Raw genomic sequence first — 20,735 nt, forward strand, 5'->3', positions numbered from 1 at the left:
TCTCCGGGTCTCTCGGAATACGGTAAAACTTCAAGTCTCTCCGTCTATCTTCTCTGTTTTTGCAACCGACCGCCACACACAACTTCACCATTTTGATTATTAATGTTAACGAGCAGAAAAACACGCCATAATAGGAGGAATTTACGAAGCGCTAATGCATTAACATGACAAGTATACGGACAACATGGCGCGGGGGCGTGGCTGTGACGTCACGTGAGTAGGGTCTATACAGAATACAGCATAAGCGGATTTTCAGGGGGACCCAGGGGGTGACCCAGGGGGCACCCCCCCTCCGTGGCAAAAAAATGTTATTGCATGTAATTGACTTTCCTGTACAGTATATGATTTCAAAATTCAGAATTTTCTGGTAAAATATTGTCTATAAAAGTTGTAATGCAATGAAACAAAAAACAAATATGAATGAAATGAACAAAAAAAGATGTTTTTATATCGGGTCAAAATTATTTTTCGAACAGATTATGTGACTAGCACCTTAGATGGTCATTTGTTTTGCTTAGCCAAGACTACCCGAGGACCGAAAAGGTAAGATGGATATAGGTAATTGTACTACTGAGCAAGAACCAAGGATTGAAAATGTGGACCATGAAACGCTAGTGACCAACCTCAAAATGGTGAGTGGAGTTTAAATTTTCCCCACTAGAGACGCTAACTTTACAACACAGCCACCACTGGTGCCTTGCCAATGTAGTTACCATCACCAAAAATTGTGTCTCATGCTCGCGCACACGCATTAATTATGAGGGTTGTCGACTTAAACAAATAATTGAAGCTAGAAAAGAACCACAGTTATATATTTTGGATTTACTAAACTGGAGAAACTCCATACAGGACTTACAGTAAGAACAGTCATTGGTCATCTTATGAGTAAAACAGTGAAACATTGCCTTTTTTAACGTTCAGTACGTATGTTACGGTAAACTACAGAAAAAAAAAAAAGTTTTTTTTTTTTTTTTGATGGATGTGCCATGTTTTAAAACCTTGTCGATAACTGCATCACCAAAACAACAACAACAATAAAGCAAATCAGTGCAGTGCAGTGGCTCCACCCAGACAGGGGTAACTACATTGGCACAACACCGGTGGGCGTACTATATTCAATGGATGACGATCTTGGCGAAAAGTATAACCTAAGCAGCCTGATTTTAGATTTCCCCTCAAGAATGATGGGAAACAAAAAAAATGCTCATTTTCAACTTATTATGAATATTCTTGTAAGTTAATTTTATTGCTGGCACTGAGTTTTGGGGTCATCAACATATTGTGCTGCCCCAAAAGTCAAACTCCGCCTATGGAATACAGTTCAATGTCTTTTTTTCTCTCCCAAAATTAATTTTCACCTTGTTGTAGTGACAGGTGCAGAGTAAGAATTTGAAATGAAGTGTCATATTAAGTCAACCAATTGCAGAGTGGATGCAAAAGTGTCTGGTAGGTCACGAGCTCATCGTCAACCACCTGTGCCAATCACAATGTGCGTGGGAGGAGTTCAAGAGCTTGGAGGTGTGTCTGGAAAAAAGCAAGTGTGGCGCCGCATACTGAATGCAAGTGGCCAGTGGGGGAGAAATGGCATGAATACAGCCTTATACTGTTTAGACAAGCTGTACTGTGCGCACGTTGGAAACTTGTTTAGCCAGCCAGTCTCAGTTTTAGCTTGTGGACTTTGAGAGGTCTACCCGAAAGCACAGTCCGACAAACTTAGTAACAAGGAAAGCCCTACACCCACCCCCTTTTTAAGTCCCTAAAGTGACGTTGATTTGGCTTCATAAACGAGCCAGCCTGTTGGGTTGCTTTAAAGAAGGATACGCTGTTGGACATGTGAATTTAAAGGAAATAACTGGCAAGCGCAACAATGAAACAAGCGACTGTCCTGTATTGCCTCGACTTTTTCCTGACGTGCCTCTTGTTTGGATCGAGCTCTTCACAATCAGGTGAGTGAAGCCGACGTGAGCGCGCAGCTTGGCGGGGACCAAGTGACGCACGGAGGGAATGCATGGATTGGGAGACTTTTTTGCAGACTATTCGCTATTTGCGTTCATGATTCCCTTGTTTGCGTGCGTGTCGCGTCTTTTTTTTTTTTGCCAGATTTTAATTGATTTTTTTTAAACCAACAAAAATAAATGACCTTTTATGACTAAACACGTGGTGTGGTTAGGTTATCTTTTTAAAAAAAGTTGCCACCCTGTTTCGTTTTCTTGTAAGATTACATTTGTGATCACAGGGCACTATGCGTTCAACTGATCAGCTTTACAGATCCTTTCCTCCAAATGTGGACGAATCACAAGTTCTGCAGGGATGAGCTCGCAGTGATGAACTGTTGTCCCTATGCAATCTGCAAACGGCTTGATATTAAAGCGGGTTAGCGTGAAATTACACTATTTCGTTTTATTGCAACTCCCCCGGGGACCATGTGCACCTCACTTTGACGAGCGCTGCAGCGGCGCTCTTTTACGCACCGGCAAACGCACTTTGGATTTTTCACATTTAGCCTTTAACTCATTCACTATTGACTGTGATTGACATCAAGTCCAATCCAACTGGGGTGGCTGGCATTGCGTGATCGTGTCCTCGATCCAGTCCTCCCAGTAAAAAATGGATTTTCCCTCCATCGTTGTCGATGGCAGCCAGTTAGTCAAAAAACGACAAATAGCTTGATTTAAAAAAATCTATTTCTTTCATTTTGCTAACGGTGGGATGAAAATCCTGCAAAACCAGTACCAAAGCACAAAAAATCCAGCAAGCTTCTGCTTTATGAGTTATATTTTAGTACTAATTTTGCTGGTAAAGAAACCAGCATATGCTGGATTTTTAGAATCGAGAATATGACAGTTTGGCATCCTATAAATATGGTATAACGATTGAAATACACGGATGGAAGCTTGTTTTTACAGCGCTACACTTAATTCTACTACTCTACATGCATGCCACAAGATAGTAAACATCAGTAGCCTGAACAATAAAAAGTAAAAAAAAATTTTTTTTTTTTGGTAAATGGACCAACTCATTGTGGAGGTTTAGGTCTTTTGCATAACTGGAAAGTCAATAACCAAAGTTACTGTTTGTCATAAATGTTATAACTCTCAACCTGACATTTACCTGATGAACTCATTTTCCAGAATCTGTTTGATGCATGTCACTTGGCATACAGCTGGTGTTTTTTTCCCCCCACAGTCAGGCCACCTCATAGTGTTCCACCTCTGGTTAAATAGAGCTCAGAAGATGTAGAACGAATAGATTATGCAAATAACCTAGTGCAAACAGTGGTTAATTTGAGGCACGGTGAGGGTAACAAGATGGAAGCGCCGTTACAGTATGCGTGTGTGTTTGAGCGTCTGTCTTCCAAGGAGCTAGAGGTCGCCAATGTGAGAAGACGCACATTGCATGTCCACACTTGCCTCTGCTCAAATGGTTTTATTATAGTTATTTTTTATAAGCTTTTTATTTTTATTTTTAGACGCTCAGTTGTGAAGTGTATTCTAATATGTTCATGTATGCTCATTCAACTCATCTTGCATTGTTATCCTCTTGAAAAGAAATGGAACATGTTCTCAGGCTCTGTAGTCCTTTGCTAAATTAAAACTGTTTGTCACCTTAGCAGCCAAACTTGTCGCTAGGATGCATGTGTACGGGCTGCTCAGTGGCCGCAGAGTTCCTGCACTGCACCACACTCTTCATTAGAGTGCTACTAAACAGTGAAGCTGGGAATTGCAAATAGCTGCTGATTCCACACCATATGGCCCCATTCAAGACAGTGCTGCTTTTTATGAATATTCATGTATCCTATATACAGGATTGTAGGCATTACATCCGACTGTGTGTATTTGTGTGGGCTCTTTCAATTAGTAGCGCCAGTGCAATGTGGGTATACTATATCCGCTCATTATTGTGCTCCACATCTTCCTGTAATTTACTTGTCTTTCTTATTTTAAGTTTTGGAATTGGATTTAAAATGAATAAGTTTTTAATGTACTGTATTCAGTTGAAAAACAAAACAAAACAAAAACAAAAACAAAAAAAAACACACACATACACACACACAACTATGGACAGTGCTTTGTTGGAGTGAGGCTGAACAAAAGTGGGCAGAATGATTCATATGTAGTATAATATGTCCACAACAGTGAAGATGGTCTCTAGTTGTATGTTATTATGTTATCTTATGTTATATATAGAGTGAAGTTTCAAACACAGTGGGAGTGTTTAACCAAGTTTAAGTTAGCTCAGAGAGCTTTATTCTTAAACTGCCATTGACAGCAACAAGCGTCCGATCCATTTTGACTGGGAGGGACAAATGAACAAATCATTCGTTGATGGCATTAGATGAGTTAATCATTATTTATAATTATTCTATGTGAAAGTTGTTGTATTCCCTCTTTATTTATTTGGTGCTATTGAGCTGCTTGTTTAATTCCATATATGTCACTGACTTGAAATCATTGAAAAAAAGGTTTAAATATGAATTGCGTTGATTTTTTTTTTCTTATGTGCTCAATATACTGTATATTTCTGTATGTATCAGATACACAAGTATATATTGGGTGGCAATTGACATTACAGTATATATTTTATAAATACATTTTTAATTGCCATCAAAAATTGAACTTGACTGCAGAAATTTCACAAACTTAAATTGATTATGAAATACATTTTAGATCAGAAAATAAGCTAACATGTTACTCATTGTTTGCAACATAATGAAGACGTTCGCACAAGTTTTGTGTTGATTAAACAGCAGGACAATCAGTCTTCTTTCATGATAGAGCACTATAGAAATCCTGGTCTTTTTTGCTGAGATGCTAAAATTATCAGGGTTAGAACCATTCTAGATTAAACAACACCTCAAACGATTAATAAACTTTCAAAATAGTTGGGGGTTATTTTGATAGTGACCAGCGGTCTATTAATTGATTATTTGTTGCACTTCTAGGTTGTATCGAAACATTTTAGCTTTTACATTCTATAACTATGTTACGAATTGACATTTCATTAGTTGTCCCTTTTTTGTAGATGCCTTAATGTTTCTATTTAATATTATAGTGATTTCCTTAAATGCTAATAGTGAACTGATTTTTCATGCTGATTATTTTTACTGTTGCATCTCACTGCAATACAGTATATGGTGCTGCTGTGCTATACCACGGAACCTGAGGGCGCACTTGCACTTGGACAATTTTACAGTGCTTCAAGGCGATTACTCTCTGCTCTGTCTCCTGCTGGTCTACTCTCACACTGCACTGCACTCATCCACACTTCAGAATGTGCTTACATGTGCTATCACTTAACAATACAACAATGTAGTGCTGCAATTTTTTTTGTGAAGTATTTGGAGCACAGGAGTTGGAAATGGGTTTAAATGAAGCAAATATTTTAATGGCAGATTATCGTGTTTAATTATTTTATCTTGGACATGAATATGGTTTGTATACCGAAGTAAAGTTTTACCATTTTGTCTGAAAAGTGATTTTATACTCTGTACTGGCCACTGATAGAACTATTTTGGAGTCTTAGACAATGTAGGATTTTCACTTTTTGGCTGCTCTAAATCAAACCACTCGGCAAGCATGTCCACTGTGTGGGACTACTTCGCTTTATTGGAGTAAAAGAGCATCGTGTTATATTTGTAAACAGAGCATTTCTTGAGCAGGGCTTAATTTAATGTAAAAAAAAAAAAAAAAAAAAAAAAAAAAATAAATATATATATATATATATATATATATATATATATATATATATATATATATATATATATATATATATATATATATATATATATCATTCGTAATTTAAAGCTGAGTCACCGGAAAAGTTAGCACTGGCGTTTTTAAAACTTTATTTGTCACTATGTTATATTTATTTGTAAAATTGAGCTGTATTAGGGTTATTGATTTGGAACCATCATTGGCATAATTAAAAATTGTACTAGATAAAATAACATGAAAATACATAATTTTGTTTTTAAATAACATTGTATTATTTCTGTTTTTGTGTACCATATTTTCCGCACTATAAGGCACACTTAAAAGCTTTCAAGTTTCTCAAAGGCAGACAGTGCGCCTTTTAATCCGATGCGCCTTATTTATGGACCAGTATTGGTTAATCATGGCATGACATTCCCTGTAGCGCAGCACCATCTTGTGGATGTATAACGCAACACCGACCACCACTGCTACTGCACCTTATAATGCGGTGTGCTAGGCCTGTCGCAATAACAAATTTTAGTGTGCGATAATTATTCTCATAAATTATTGCGATATGCGATATTATTGCGCCCCCGCAATTTTTTTTAACCAATTTACAATAACACAGTGAGAATACAGTATGTATTAATAGATCAAGTACACCCATTTAAACGCGATAAATATTTACTCTTAAATTCAAAATACTTTTTAAGAAATCACAACTAAAAACAATAGACCATGCCTCTTAAGTAAAAAACAACAATACTGATACCACACAGAATAAATAAAATGTGTTTAAAAAAAAAAAAAAAAAAAAAAAAAAAAAATGCACTTAATAACTTAAGCATTTAGGCAAATGAAAACTTTTTCCGTCATAGCTTCTGCAATGGTGTACCATACGGATGCAACGATACAGTTAAGTCACGGTTCGGTACGATTTTCGATACGAGGGACACGATTTTCGATCCGATTCAATACATTTAATGCTCTGTAAAAAAAAAAAAAAAAAAAAAAAAAACAATTATATTTTTTGTTTCGTTTTTGTTGTTGTTGTTTTTTTTTGTTTTTTTTTGCTAATGAGCAAAAATTAAATTGCCATCATATAAACATGCATTTTAGTGCATAATATTTATGTGCTTACTTCTTACTGATCTGAAAATATGTTGTATAAAAGTGCTGAGAACAATCTTTACTGTTTGTAAAGTGAGGCAGGGCACACTGTTGATTGCTACAGCTCTCTTAGCAGCTAGGTTTACTACATGAGCAAGACATCCTATTTGTGGTCCGATACCATCTGTGTCACGTACTGAATTAACAATATTTGCCACATTATCTATAGTCACTGGTATGGATTGATTTGGCCTTCTTAACTTCCATTCAGTCATGACAGTTTAGAATTCATCGATGTAATATATGGACTACGTGTCCCATAATCACTCTGGGCTCACGTAGCCAATGGCATGGGACGTAGCACATCTAGTTTGCCATTCCATGATATCTAGTGTGTGCGTGCATTAAAAAAGTTAGTAAGCGCCGCTGAAGTTAGTCATGTCTGCTCATTACTACACAACACCAGCATATGACAATCAACTTTCATAAACAGGACGAGTTTGAAGCACAGCGCTCTTAATTTCATTCCTCTGTTCGTTGTCAAAGCGAGGTTGTTCGTAGCAGCCAAGTCGGTAACAATGTTTTGGCGGACATCGTTGTAAATATCTGGCGTTGTGCCGAAAACTAGCCGCCCCGCTTGAAATGTCGCTCCTGACGGGAGCGCCCACACGTCAACAACACCGGCGCGCCATAGATGGTCCACAGTCACTCCGGTGCACTGACGCGGCCGGTATACGTTTAACAATAGGATATAATAGGAACGATTGGCTCCGGCGCTAGTTTTTGCCGGACCTGAAACGAAGATGCATTTTGCGGAGTTGGTGACCAGGAATCCTAACTTTTAACAGCACGTCTGCCGTACGTGCGCACGCACGCACGTGCACGCGAGGCGATTAATCGCAGCGGAAAAATTACCGCCTTCATTTTTGTTTATCGCGCGATAAATGGAATTATTGCATATTGCGACAGGCTTACGGTGCACCCTATATTTGAAAACCATTTTAAAATAGGCCATTCATTGTAGTTGCGGCTTATACGCCGATATACCTTACAGTACGGAGAATACAGTAATTACAAAAAGTATTAGAAATGACAATAATGATTAATAATTTAGAAAAGATAGTATAGTGTAAAAAAAAAAGTGTTTTCACCCAAAAAAATCACTTGACCTATAAATACTTAAAAGTCTTTACAGTCAAAAAAACATTTTTTTTTTTTTTTTTAAATTAACAGAAATATTCACTTGCTCTATGACGGGTTAAAGGTCTTGCATGTCAACTTTTGAACAGAGTTCCACTGTAGTTACCAGTGTCCTTAAAAGGGTTAAGGTATTTCTTATTAAGTGGTTGGTATAAGTTTGTTGCAATCAGTGCTTCAACGATTAATCGATTAACTCGAGTATCTGATTTGAAAAAAACGATTCAAATTAAATTTTGCTTCTTCGAGTTTTCGTTTAATCAATGTGGCGTTGTAATGGTTTATTTTGAAAGTGTTTGCATTTAGTTTTATCGATTTGGTGGCTACACGGCCCTCTAGACTGCCTCATTTCACATGGCTGAATCCAGCTGCTCCATGTTAAGACCAACCTAAGTTTTTGTTTGAGCTAATGTCTTTCTTAATGCATTCGTATTTTAGTTTAGAGGTATATTCAGCCCTTTTTTGTGGGAATAGTTGTCTGACCTATTTGTTGAGAGCATTATAAACAAAAAAAACAAAAAAAAATGCGTTTTATAACATTTAAGCTAGCGGAATTTTGCTATGTAATCTAGCCAATTGTTCTTTTGCTGTACATAGATCTTTATTTTTTTCAATACCGTTTGAAGCTCAGCTCAGGTATTTTAATTTTTCATGTTCCTTATCCAGTTACTCGATTATTCGAACTAACGAGTTAATTGATTACTCGAATACTAAAATAATCGATAGCCGCAGCCCTAGTTGCAATAAAAATCCATTCGTAAAACAAAATATAAAGGATGCTACTGATTATATAATTTTTTTTGCGTTGTTTTTAATGATCTAAAAATATAAGTTTTGTAACGAGATCGGTATCGGCAAAACATCTTGAAAAAATAGGATCGAAATTCAATTCGTCGTTAAATCCCGGGTTTCTTATTCCCTGGAGCAGCTTTATAGTGTTTCTTCAGGCATAGCATGTACAGTATATTATGGCATTCGTGTGGATGCTCACATTTTTTCCTAAATCATTCCATTTGTATGAGAAACATTTTAAAGCAAAAAAAAAAAAAAAAAAAAAAACAGTCTCCATTTCTGTATGGAATAAGAGATTCCCCCATCCTATCTTTCTGCTCATATAAATAAAATCAGATAGTAATTTAGTCACACATATCCATTGGCATCAATCATGCAATGGCAAAAATGGATGCCAAGAAATGATTCATGATTCCTGAAATGAACAAACGACACAGACTGTGTAGTCAAGCCCAACAATATTCATCACTATCTCCCTTATCTGATTTTTTTACATCATTATTGCTGTTCTGTTTAATAACATTTCAGCTTTTATGATAGTGCTCTTTGCATTACATCATTGTACTTCATATTGCCTTTTGTTTCTGTGTACCGGAGGCTATTTTTTTCTCCTTTTGACTTGTTGATGGGTTCATCAACATTTAGACTGTCTGCTGGCAGCAAGTGATTGGATCATATTTTATGTGACCTTTACAAGATCTATAACCTCATTTATCAAATGCAGTTATACAGGCAAAATACATGTCCATACGGTAGGCAATGCATCATCATTATTGTCAACTGTTAGACGCATCTTGTGTGAAGGATTTCATAATGGTATTGGTGCATCCCGCCTTGTTGTATGGCTGTTTTAAAATGATATGTCTGTAAAATGGCAAACCAGAATATGCAGTTCATCAAAAAGACAAAAGTTTATTGTTGGAAGCTTTTTGTTTTTCACCACTTTTTTTTGTTTCCCTTATTGGGTTTCAATCTGACCCAAGATTATCTGAAACTTTGTGAAAAGAAACACTGCAAATTTACTTCTGTGAATCACATTGCCTATATACGTTCAAGTCAAATATCAACCAAACAAGGGCGTAGGTTTAGTCTCAACAATGGTAGGGACGATATGACAGCATAACCTGCATGTACACTTTTTGCTGGTGACGGGACATTAATGAGAGAGACCAAACATATTGGGTTAAAAGTAGTCACTAGTCAGGGCTACATTTCTCACAAATATGAACCTATTTAATTGATAGGCTAAATGATCAGTGCAAAATAAATCTGTATTGTCTTATACTAACTTTAATATTTATTGGTTCAGGCGATAAACAGTTCCATTCAAACCTGTTTTCAAAAACTATTAAACAAACATTTTCAAAACTTTCAGAATAAATGTCTGGATTTTATTAGCAAATTTAAATTGCAACATTTGAACATAATTTAAATTGTATTAACATACAGAATGAATACAAACTTGTTTATAATCTGTTAACTATCCTTTAACCAATGCTCATTATCAATAACTAAATAAATACAACTTGAGCCTTCCTTCGGGTAAATCTCTACTGCATTTCTTCATAATCACAGCTAAACTCAACAAAAAATGAAAACTTTTTACCCCACTATGATTAATGTATGATTATCAGAAAAAAGTCTGCATAGGATGCAAATATATTTTTTTAAATAAATTATGTAGAAAATAAATACATTTTCCCAAACAAACATGCATTTGAGGGGAAGAAATATACTGACATGTTCAGCAAGTGAAAAAGGGTAAATGTAAGTGTGAACATTATGAAAAATAATTCACTTAAAAACGGTAGGGTCAATTCCAGAGGTGGGTAGAGTAGCCAAAAATACTCAAGTAAGAGTAGCGTTACTTCAAAAATAATATTACTCAAGTAAAGGTAAAAGTAGTCGTCCAAAAAATGTATTCAAGTAGAAGTAAAGAGTAGCATCGTGAGTACAGTTACTGCTTATACTGTATTTTTGTTGGATTATTGTTTTTTTTAAACAATCGTATTTTCTGAGCACAAAGTTATCTATATTAATCGTTGTCATAATGATACTGTACATAACACATTACATAACCACATTAAGCCAAAGGGGAAAAAAAAAAAAAAATCCTTGAATTTCAATGAGAAGAAAAATTACGTAAATGAGGCATTATTCGTCCAAAGAGCATAAGTGCCCTCTGGTGGAGAAAATAGTTCCTAGTTTGAATAGTGAAGAGTTCCTTCATTATTGCTATTTTGAAAATAGAAGGATCAGATCTCCAATTTTCCGTGGTTAATCGGTGCAAAAAAAAAAAAAAAAAAACTGTGAGAGAGGTTGAAATCTGCACTTTCGAGTCATTTTGAGGGTAGTGCTCTATATCAAATACTTCACTTTTTTACGGTGCTTTACAGACCACAGACCATGATGACAATGATGATGCTTTTTTATTTCGAGCATGCACACAAAAAAACAAACAGTATAATTCAACAAAAATAATTGTACTCGAAAGGGAGTGGAAAGAAGAAAAAACTTATTTTATCCCACCCCTGATCTCATTGTCCGGCATCCTTACTTCGTGGGATACTCCTGTCCACACAATGAAAGCAAAGAAAAAAAAAAAAACAGACAAAAACAACTAAACCAATAGACAACCAACTAAAGTTGTCTCATTATCAATAATTTCAATACATACTAGGGCTGTCGACATTATCGCGTTAACTGGCGGTAATTAATTTTTTAAATTAATCACGTTAAAATATTTGATGCATTTAACGCACATGCCCCGCTCGGATTAAAATGACAGCACAGTGCCATGTGCACTTGTTACTTGTGTTTCTTTGGTGTTTTGTCACCCTCTGCTGGCGCTTGGATGCGACTGATTTTATGGGTTTCAGCACCATGAGCATGGTGTAATTATTGACATCAACAATGGCGAGCTACTAGTTTATTTTTTGATTGAAAATTTTACAAATTTTATTAAAACGAAAACAGTAAGAGGGGTTTTAATATAAAATTTCTATTACTTGTACTAACATTTATCTTTTAAGAACTACAAGTCTTTCTATCCATGGATCGCTTTAATAGAATGTTAATAATGTTATTGCCATCTTGTTGATTTATTTTTATAATAAACAAATACAGTACTTATGTACAGTATGTTGAATGTATATATCCGTCTTGTGCAGAGGTTGCGCTAGACTTTTTCGTTGTCTGTCATTTTGACTGACAGGGTCATAAAAATCCGGTCATAATCTATTTTTACCAGTCACTTAAATTTTTAAAATGATAATAATGACATATTCAATAGAATTTAGTTTCTCTTATACATCCTCTGGTTGTCCGACGTCTCTTACCGTTCTTTGGGGTAATTTAGTTAGCTTTGTGTAGCGATCGCAAATGCCACTCAGTGACAGCCAACGAACAATTATAATTTTTTCATTGATAACAAATCTTAATTCTATAATTTATTTGCACTTCACCCTTACTAAGGTTGTTTTTTATATATATATACAGAAACGGTAACAGTGGCAGTCAGATACCATTGTAATTCTTTTCAGGTCATTCATTGTCAGACAGAAGCAGTACGGCACAACGTTACGCTAAAAAAAATAAGAAAAAATGACTTACCTCTTTGTCCTCTGAAAGACCATGACAACCCAACAAAATGTTTACTGCATATGTTTATGCAATGTGAATGGATTCACAGAGCTGGTGTTAAAGTCCGCGCAAGTTGATTCGGTCTTCATATTTTTTGGAGTTTTTGGTTTCCGGAAACATATGAAGAAAACATCCTTCATGTGTCGTAATGTCTAGAGCCGTTTCTACAAGTTCCAAAAAAGCAATGCGTGATCGGCATGTTCGTTTTTGAAAGATTACCCCCAGAAAAGTGGCACAAATTACTTTGTTCCTATGCGAAGGCGGGTCTATAATGTCCCACTTCGGCTTCCACTTTACGATGCGACGTCACGGTCTAAAAATAGCATGCGTGCGGTACGCCATTGCGTGCCCGCTTGTGCATAATGAAATGTCTCAAGTGGGATTGCTGCAGAGGCTATTGTCATGAGATTTTGGACTTTTGCCTCGGACAGACGACTTCTCATGGCCGTTTTGATGTTGTTCTGGAGGCTGAATCCACGCTCTGCGGCCACACTGGAGACTGGGATTACAAGCGCCACTTCAGCCAAAGTTTTGAAATCAGGGAACATTTCTCCAAGTGACCTGCTCAAAAGTCGACAAGACTCTCTGAACGAGGGGTTTCCTGAACCCGCAAGCACCTGCTTCAGCGGAAGGAAATCCCACAGCATGCGCTCCTTCTGAACCAGTGGTTCAGCTGCACCGGTCTGTGACCCAGACGCGCTCCAAAGCCTCCTGTCATTAACTCTTCAATGCGCTGTCAGCACTCAGCACCCGGATAGCGAGATGCATCAAAAGAGACAATAGCTAATTAATATGCTCACTCGCCACCCTGTGGTCTGGGGTGTGAATTTCAACCGGTCAAAATGACAGACGGGCTTCAGTTTTTTCCGTCACCGTTTTAAAATAAACGGTCAACGACGGAAAATATTCGGTTAACGCGACCCCTGGTCTTGTGTCTTATCTTTCCATTCCAACAATAATGTACAGAAAAATATGGCATATTTTATAGATGGTTTGAATTACGATTAATTACGATTAATTAATTTTAAAACTGTGATTAACTCGATTAAAAATTTTAATCGTTTGACAGCCCTAATATATACATAATTGACAAGAACAGCAACACACATGGTCAGCAAATGTCATCATACTGTGATCAGACCATATTTTTATATTTTGATTTTTTTGTTCTGAGTTATATTTATGGTTACTAAATATCATTACCTTTATTTTATTGAAGTGATCATTTATTTATATCCATCCACGTCTTTAATTTACTTCATTCCTCATTTACAGTATAGTTACCAGTTCATTTTGTTTTTCACTACTATAGAATATGTTTGTGTCATCTGCAAAAAGTATAAATTTCAATAACTGAGATATATTACCCATCCATCCATCCATCCATCCATCCATCCATCCATCCATCCATCCATCCATCCATCCATCCATCCATCCATCCATCCATCCATCCATCCATCCATCCATCCATCCATCCATCCATCCATCCATCCATCCATCATCTTCCGCTTAGTCCGGGGTCAGGTCGTGGGGGCAGGAGCTTTAGCAGGGAAGCCCAGACTTCCCTCTCCCCAGCCACTTCAGCCAGCTCCTCCGGCGGGATTCCAAGGCGTTCCCAGGCCAGCCAAGCGACATAGTCTCTCCAGCGTGTCCTGGGTCGACCCCAGGGCCTCCCGCCGGTGGGCCATGCCCGGAACACCTCTCCAGAGAGGCATCCAGGAGGCATCCGAACCAGATGCCCAAGCCACCTCAACTGGCTCCTCTCAACGCGGAGGAGTAGCGGCTTGACACCAAGCCCCTCCCGGATGACCGAGCTTCTCACCCTATCTCTAAGGGAGAGGCCGGACACCCTGCGGAGGAAACTTATTTTGGCCGCTTGTATCCGGGATCTTGTTCTTTCGGTCACGACCCACAGCTCGTGACCATAGGTGAGGGTAGGAACGTAGACCAACCGGTAAATCGAGAGCTTCGCCTTTTGGCTCAGCTCCTTCTTCACCACAACGGACCGGTGCAGAGTCCAGAGATACATTATATATGTCATTAATATAAATATTAAATAATTTTGGTCCCAAAACAGACCCCTGATGGACCCCATGAGAGGTACTGAGATATTCTGATGACCATTTCCCCATTTTTACATATTGTATCCTTCCTGTTAGATAACTTCTCAACCACTCCCCAGCAACACCCCTGATACTATACAGATGTTGTTTCTTGAGTAAAATTGTGTGATCAATTGTGTCAAAAGCTTTCTTCAGATCAATAAAAATTTCAACAGCATGTTTTATTTCATCCAATGTGTTTGTAAACAGCGACCGGCAAAGGGAGTGTGGAAGTCGTGGGGAAATGTGACAAAAAGAAGTGGTCGTCCCGTAAAATTATTCTACCAAAGCAAATGCACATGTATGCATTTAAATACTACTTTATTTGTGTACAGCTCGCTTGATTAAACTCCAAACTACTCACACACAGGCTCAAATGCTCTGTACTAGATGTGACATGGAATGAGAAGCAACTTGCTTCTCGCCATGTTTTGATTGCTTCATCACAAGAGGACTATGCATCTTCACACTATTCGGTGGTAAACTTTCGGTCTTTTAACCGAAAACCGAAAATGCAATTTTAGCTATTTGCGGCAGAAAGTTTTCGTTCAAATCTCTAGTAAAAATAATGATAAACTCATTCAATGCCGTTGACGCAAAACGGATGTTCAATCCATTTTGACTGGGGGGGGTGAACAGCCAATGTTAATTTATGGTATAATATGTAATTTATGGAATGATATTTAAGTCGATGGAACTGTAGGAAGATTGTTGATGTGTTTCCTTAGTTTTAATGTTGTAAGTGCTATTTTGACAATGCTGTTGTGTTGTCAAAATGAAATTGTAAGATGACACCAAATATGTTTTAAAAAAAAATGTGTATACACACAGACACCTTTGGGCACACACTAAAGTACATCCTTTATTAACTTAAGCTACCACTCTAAAACGGAAGGCGCAAGTAACACTGAAACCCTTTAAAAATTGTCCAAGCGTTTGATGTAAGTCTGTCAATTTCTATGACTTTTGATCCCTGATGATATTGCAGCAGTGAATCCTTCCTCACACAATAAGAGTGCGTTCATCATCCTTCTGGGGGGGCGACAGGGTGCTGTCAGCCACTCAAACCTTTGACAGACATATTTTGAAGGTTTCAAAATGTGGGGAAGAAAAAACCTTTCGGAAACAACTTGTGTGTTTGTATGTTTGATAGCAGTTGATGTTTGTCAGTGTATGACTGAAGGTTATGGAGAGTGACTGACAGACTTACTGTCTTGGCTACTCTCTCTAATGTAATGTAGTTCATACTTCTAATGTATATATTATATTTGGTTTTGATTGTTTTTACGTAATTCAGTACAATGGAAATGACAGTAAAAAACGATAACTAAGCATCACATGAAAACAGTTGTCCTGCCTTGTTATTTTCCTCTCACTTTTATGACAGCGTGCCATGTCGGAGGAGTGGCTTTTATTGTAATTTTACTTTATTTTCATATTCTTAGTTAAAGTTAATAATGGTAGCCAACATATGAAAGGATGATAATAGGCTGACAACTTGGCATGAAAGACGACTTCCACCTTCAAATGAGCCTTTCATTCAGTTCTGCATGTGGGTGCTTTAAAAAGGCTGTTTCCTCTCAACTCTCTTCCTCTCAGTCTCTTTCCTCTTTTAGTAATCCCCTTTTAAAATATTCATAGCTAATCTGCATTTACAATGTAATTACAGACAGCCTTTGAGCAATATCAGATAAAGTAGACTTGAAAACACAGTTCTTTGAAAATCTTGATTTGGTGATTTGTGTGTTTGAATACATATGAGGCAAGCTTTATAAATGTGTGGTTGTAGGATTGTCAAAAGTATCGAAAAGTACTGATACTGGTATGTTGTATCCCGATACGGTATTTGATTGCAAAAGTATCAATACTGATTTTTTTAGTTTGTTTTTTCACTAGCATTGGTGACCATGAATGTGTTGTCATTTGATAAATTTAAATTTCATTTTGCACCATGCTTGATAGTAATGGGAGATATTTTTTGCATTTTCCCAGTTATTTCATTGGCTGCCATTGACATCTCATCAACTTGAAGTAATATGGGTCATTCGCTACCAACTCCCAGTTCACATGGATTGGAGGTCTACTTGAGACAAACCCATTTCAATTCACAGTTGAACAATAATTGGCTGCCCTCATGATTGGGCGTCTATCATCGTCAATGGCACTGAAAGACTTAATATACAAAATATTTTTTTATTTAAATTTGGGGATTTTTTTTTTTTTTTACATGAATCAAATGTGCTTTCAAAGGATAAGATGATACACAGTTCTGTTTCCACTCATCTTTAGTCTCCACCTATCAAGGAGATTCTTTTTTCATGAAGAAATTCTAAACACTGCAGAGCACCGTCATCTTAAAAATGATGAGGAAATACAGTGGTACTTCGACATACGATCGCTTCGACACGCGATCTTTTCGACATCCGAGGTAAAATTCGACTGGCCATTTGTTTCTACATCAGACGACAAGCTCTAAATACGATGATCTAGACAAGCTCTAAATACGACGATCGAAGACAGCACCATATGTCAACATATGACAGCAGTTTCTTTGTTTTCTTGCAAGATAGACGCTCGGCAGATTTTCTTGTGAGAGAAATCAACATGGGTTCCAACAATGTTAGTGCAGGTGGTGAAAAAAAGGAAAAAGGCGATGCTTACCAATGACATGAAGATGGATATGATAGAAAAATATGAGTGTGGGGTGGGCATCGTGATATGGCTCAACAATACAGGCGTTGACGGTCTATGATCTCGGCGGTCCTCCTCCATTCGCCAGTCTTTATAAGTTAAGGTGAAAATTACTATTGTTTTAACATCACCAAAGAAATCACCAGCTTTGTCAGGTGTCTAACCATTTATTCCATCAACTTGTGCAACACAACACGCCTAGTGTCCCCAGCAGCAAGTAAACAAAGTGAAACTAAAAAGGCTCACTCTGCCAAGTCAGCCACGCGATGCGTTTCAGCACACCACACAAACACATTCACCACATTAGAATCCAATTCGTTTTATTATTACAGATATTCATTCGTTCATTTTCCATGTCGCTTTTCCTCACGAGGGTCTTTATTATAATTATTATTCCAATTTTTATTCACAATTTATTTGTTTTGCTCTGTGTAATTGCTATTTGCAACGGTACTAGCAGTCTTTATTAAGGATTTAGTGAAGGTTTTTGGGCTGTGGAATGAATTAATGGAATTACAATGTATTCTTATGGGAAAATCCTGCCACACATACGACCATTTCGACTTACAAATAAGATCCCGGAACGAGTTAACTTTGTATGTAAAGGTACCACTGTACATGAACGAAGCACTATTTTCCACATTTCTAATACATACAGTACGTTTATGATAAATCAATGTGTGTGTGCGTGTATAATCTAACAGTTAAAAGGATGCAACTTTGTCTGTACAGTAATTTATTTCCTAAGTACCAACACATGCAGTTAATGCGAAACTCTTAAGCACACTTGTTTTTGTTACAGTATAATCATGACGATTGATTTTCCAAACAATTTAAATTATTTTGGCATCATAATTATTGCAAAACGGGTCAAAGATATGTCCTTTTTTCTTCCTTACATCAAGAGATCTCAATCCAGTTAAAAACTATAAAACATCTTTGCCAAAAAATGTTAAGTCTTATTCATTTCACAGACTCCCAGTCGTGATTTTCATCTCCCTTGTGACTTTTGGAGCTTGCCTCCAAAGCTCCAGATCAGAGGCTACTGATACTGAGGCAGATTGCCCCCCTGTTGTGCTCACGCCAGGATTATGTATCAACAGTTTAAGGATGGTAGAAGAGAGTTTTACCTATGAATTGCCAAGACACTCAGAGTATCTAGCTGGTGGTTTGAAATAGAAACCGCCTGTCGTTTTTCTCTTTTTAGCCACATTAACACTTCAGCTAATTTTCCGAAATATGTTCCCCTCTGTGTATCATAGTCCATTATTTTCCCTACTGTGCTAATAAACAATATGAGTAGCTAGTTTAATGTTTGCCATGTCTGCCAACAATGCTTTTCATACTCCCTATTGTGCTAATAAACAATATCAGTAACTAATTTAATGTTTGCCATGTCTTCCAACAATGTTTTTCATAGGTTTTTAATATTATAGGAAGTCCCACATTAGTAACAACAATAATGATGTCCTATTTCAATGCTTCTATTTAGTCAGCCTAAAAATGAGAATTATGCAAATATTTGACGTATTTTGTGGCATTTTTTAATCAAAGGTTAGTACAGTGGTAACTCGACATACAATCGCTTCGACACACGATCTTTTCGACATCCGACATAAAATTTGACTCCCCATTTGTTTTTGCATCCAACGACATATGACCATTTATGACAGCACCGTAGTTTCTTTGTTTTTCCACAAGACAGACACAAGGCGGATTTTCTAATGAGAGCAATCAACATAGGTTCCTAGAATGTTAGTGCAAGTGGTGAAAAAAGGAAAAAAGTGCGGCTTATGATTGAAATGAAGATGGAAATGATAGAAAAATATGAGCGCGTCCGTAAACTGGCTCGACAATACGGCCGTAGAATGTCTACGATGGTCCTCTTCCGACCTCCGTTTGCCGGTCTTTATAAGTTAAGGTGACAATTATTATTATTGTAACATCGCCAAAAAACTCGCCAGCCTCGTCAGGTTTTTAATCATTTATTTCAGAACTTGTGCTACTGTCCACTGCAGTTGAACATGAAAAGTGAAAGTAAAAAGTCCACTCTCACTCTGGCATGTCAGCCACACAGTGCGTTCAGGTACACCACGCAAAAAAAAAAAAAAAACATTCGCCACATTAGAAACCGATTTGTTACATTATTACAGGCATTATTATTACGGTTATATTATTATTCTGATTTGTATTCATAATTATTTTTTTTTGCTCTGTTTAATTGCTATTTGCAATAGTACCAGCAGCATTTATTAAGGATTTAGCGTAGGTTTTCGGGCTGTGGAACGAATTAATGGGATCATAATGTATTCTTATGGAAATATGCTGCTCGACATACAACCATTTCGTCCTGGAATGAATTAACTTCATAAGTAGAGGTACCACTATATTCTTGAACCAACCATCATACACCACTAAATTCGATAACAACTTTTACTGTTAGCAGCTGTACAATTTGTATTTCCCGTGTAGAATTACAAGCACGCTGTGACTCAAATTTTGCTTTGACTCCAATTTACTGTATGTGCCATTACCTCAAAAGTTTGTACTTTAAAGAGCTCGAAATCGATCTCTTGTTTACAAGTTTTGCAATACTGCTGATTAAAGGGAAATGATTGTCTTGCCTGGCAGTATTAGTGTGGCTGTCACTGGTGCAGTCACCTTGGACAGAGTAGAAATAGCGCAGCTCTCTTCTCCTGGATGTGAAGGTTCATAAAGCACAGGATGAGAGGAGCAGGGAAGGCAATTGACCTTGGTTGCTTTTTTTGGGGGTGGGGGTATAGTCCCAATACGGCCAGAGAGATAGATCCAGTGGGCTTGCAGTGTGGTGAAAGGGACAATGCTGACAATGACAGCTATTACAAAGACAATATGGAAAGATATTATATGTAGTCATACAAGCAGAAGCACTGATACCGATACTAGTATAGGTATCGTTCCGATACCTAAGGCAAATTTATTTGTCTTGCACAATTCAACACAAGGCAATTCAAAGTGCTTTACATCACATGAAGATCCACAAACAGAGATAACATGATTCATAAAAATCACATTAAATCAAAAAGAAAGTTAAAAAAACAAAGACAATTGAAACAGGAAATAAGATTATACATGAAAATCTTATTTAATCGACAAGAGAATTAAAAAATAATCGAAATCGGAAATGGAAATATAAAGAATAAAAAGCAAATTACTTGAAATACATGGACTGTTATGAATATGTTGTATTAAACAATAGACTTTTTAGCCCTGATTTAAAAGAGCTAACGGTTTGAGCATACGCTAGACCTTCTGGTAAGTTGTTGCAGAGGAGAGGAGCATAATAACTAAATGCTGCCTCACCCGTCTTGGTTCTTATTCTTTGAACATACAGCAGACTGGTTCCAGATGACCTTAGGGGTCTAGATGCTTCATAGGGGTAAAAAAAAATCAAGCGTGTATTTTGGTCCAAGGCCATTAAGTGTTTTGTATACAAGCAGTAGTATTTTATAGTCTTTCCTTTGAATCA

At 37.1% G+C, this 20,735-nt stretch overlaps 1 protein-coding gene across 1 annotated transcript in view; it reads left to right on the forward strand.

The window, feature by feature from the left end:
* Positions 1-1,581: 1,581 nt before the first annotated feature.
* LOC130927226 (receptor tyrosine-protein kinase erbB-4-like) overlaps positions 1,582-20,735 on the forward strand; it is a 453,841-nt gene continuing 434,687 nt past the window's right edge. Inside the window, exon 1 of the mRNA XM_057852903.1 lies at positions 1,582-1,946. Coding sequence (XP_057708886.1) covers positions 1,868-1,946 — 79 coding nt within the window. The 5' untranslated portion in view covers positions 1,582-1,867. The remainder of the gene's footprint in view (positions 1,947-20,735) is intronic.

The sequence above is a fragment of the Corythoichthys intestinalis genome, chromosome 12, assembly GCF_030265065.1.
Source record: "Corythoichthys intestinalis isolate RoL2023-P3 chromosome 12, ASM3026506v1, whole genome shotgun sequence".
Taxonomy (NCBI): domain Eukaryota; kingdom Metazoa; phylum Chordata; class Actinopteri; order Syngnathiformes; family Syngnathidae; genus Corythoichthys; species Corythoichthys intestinalis.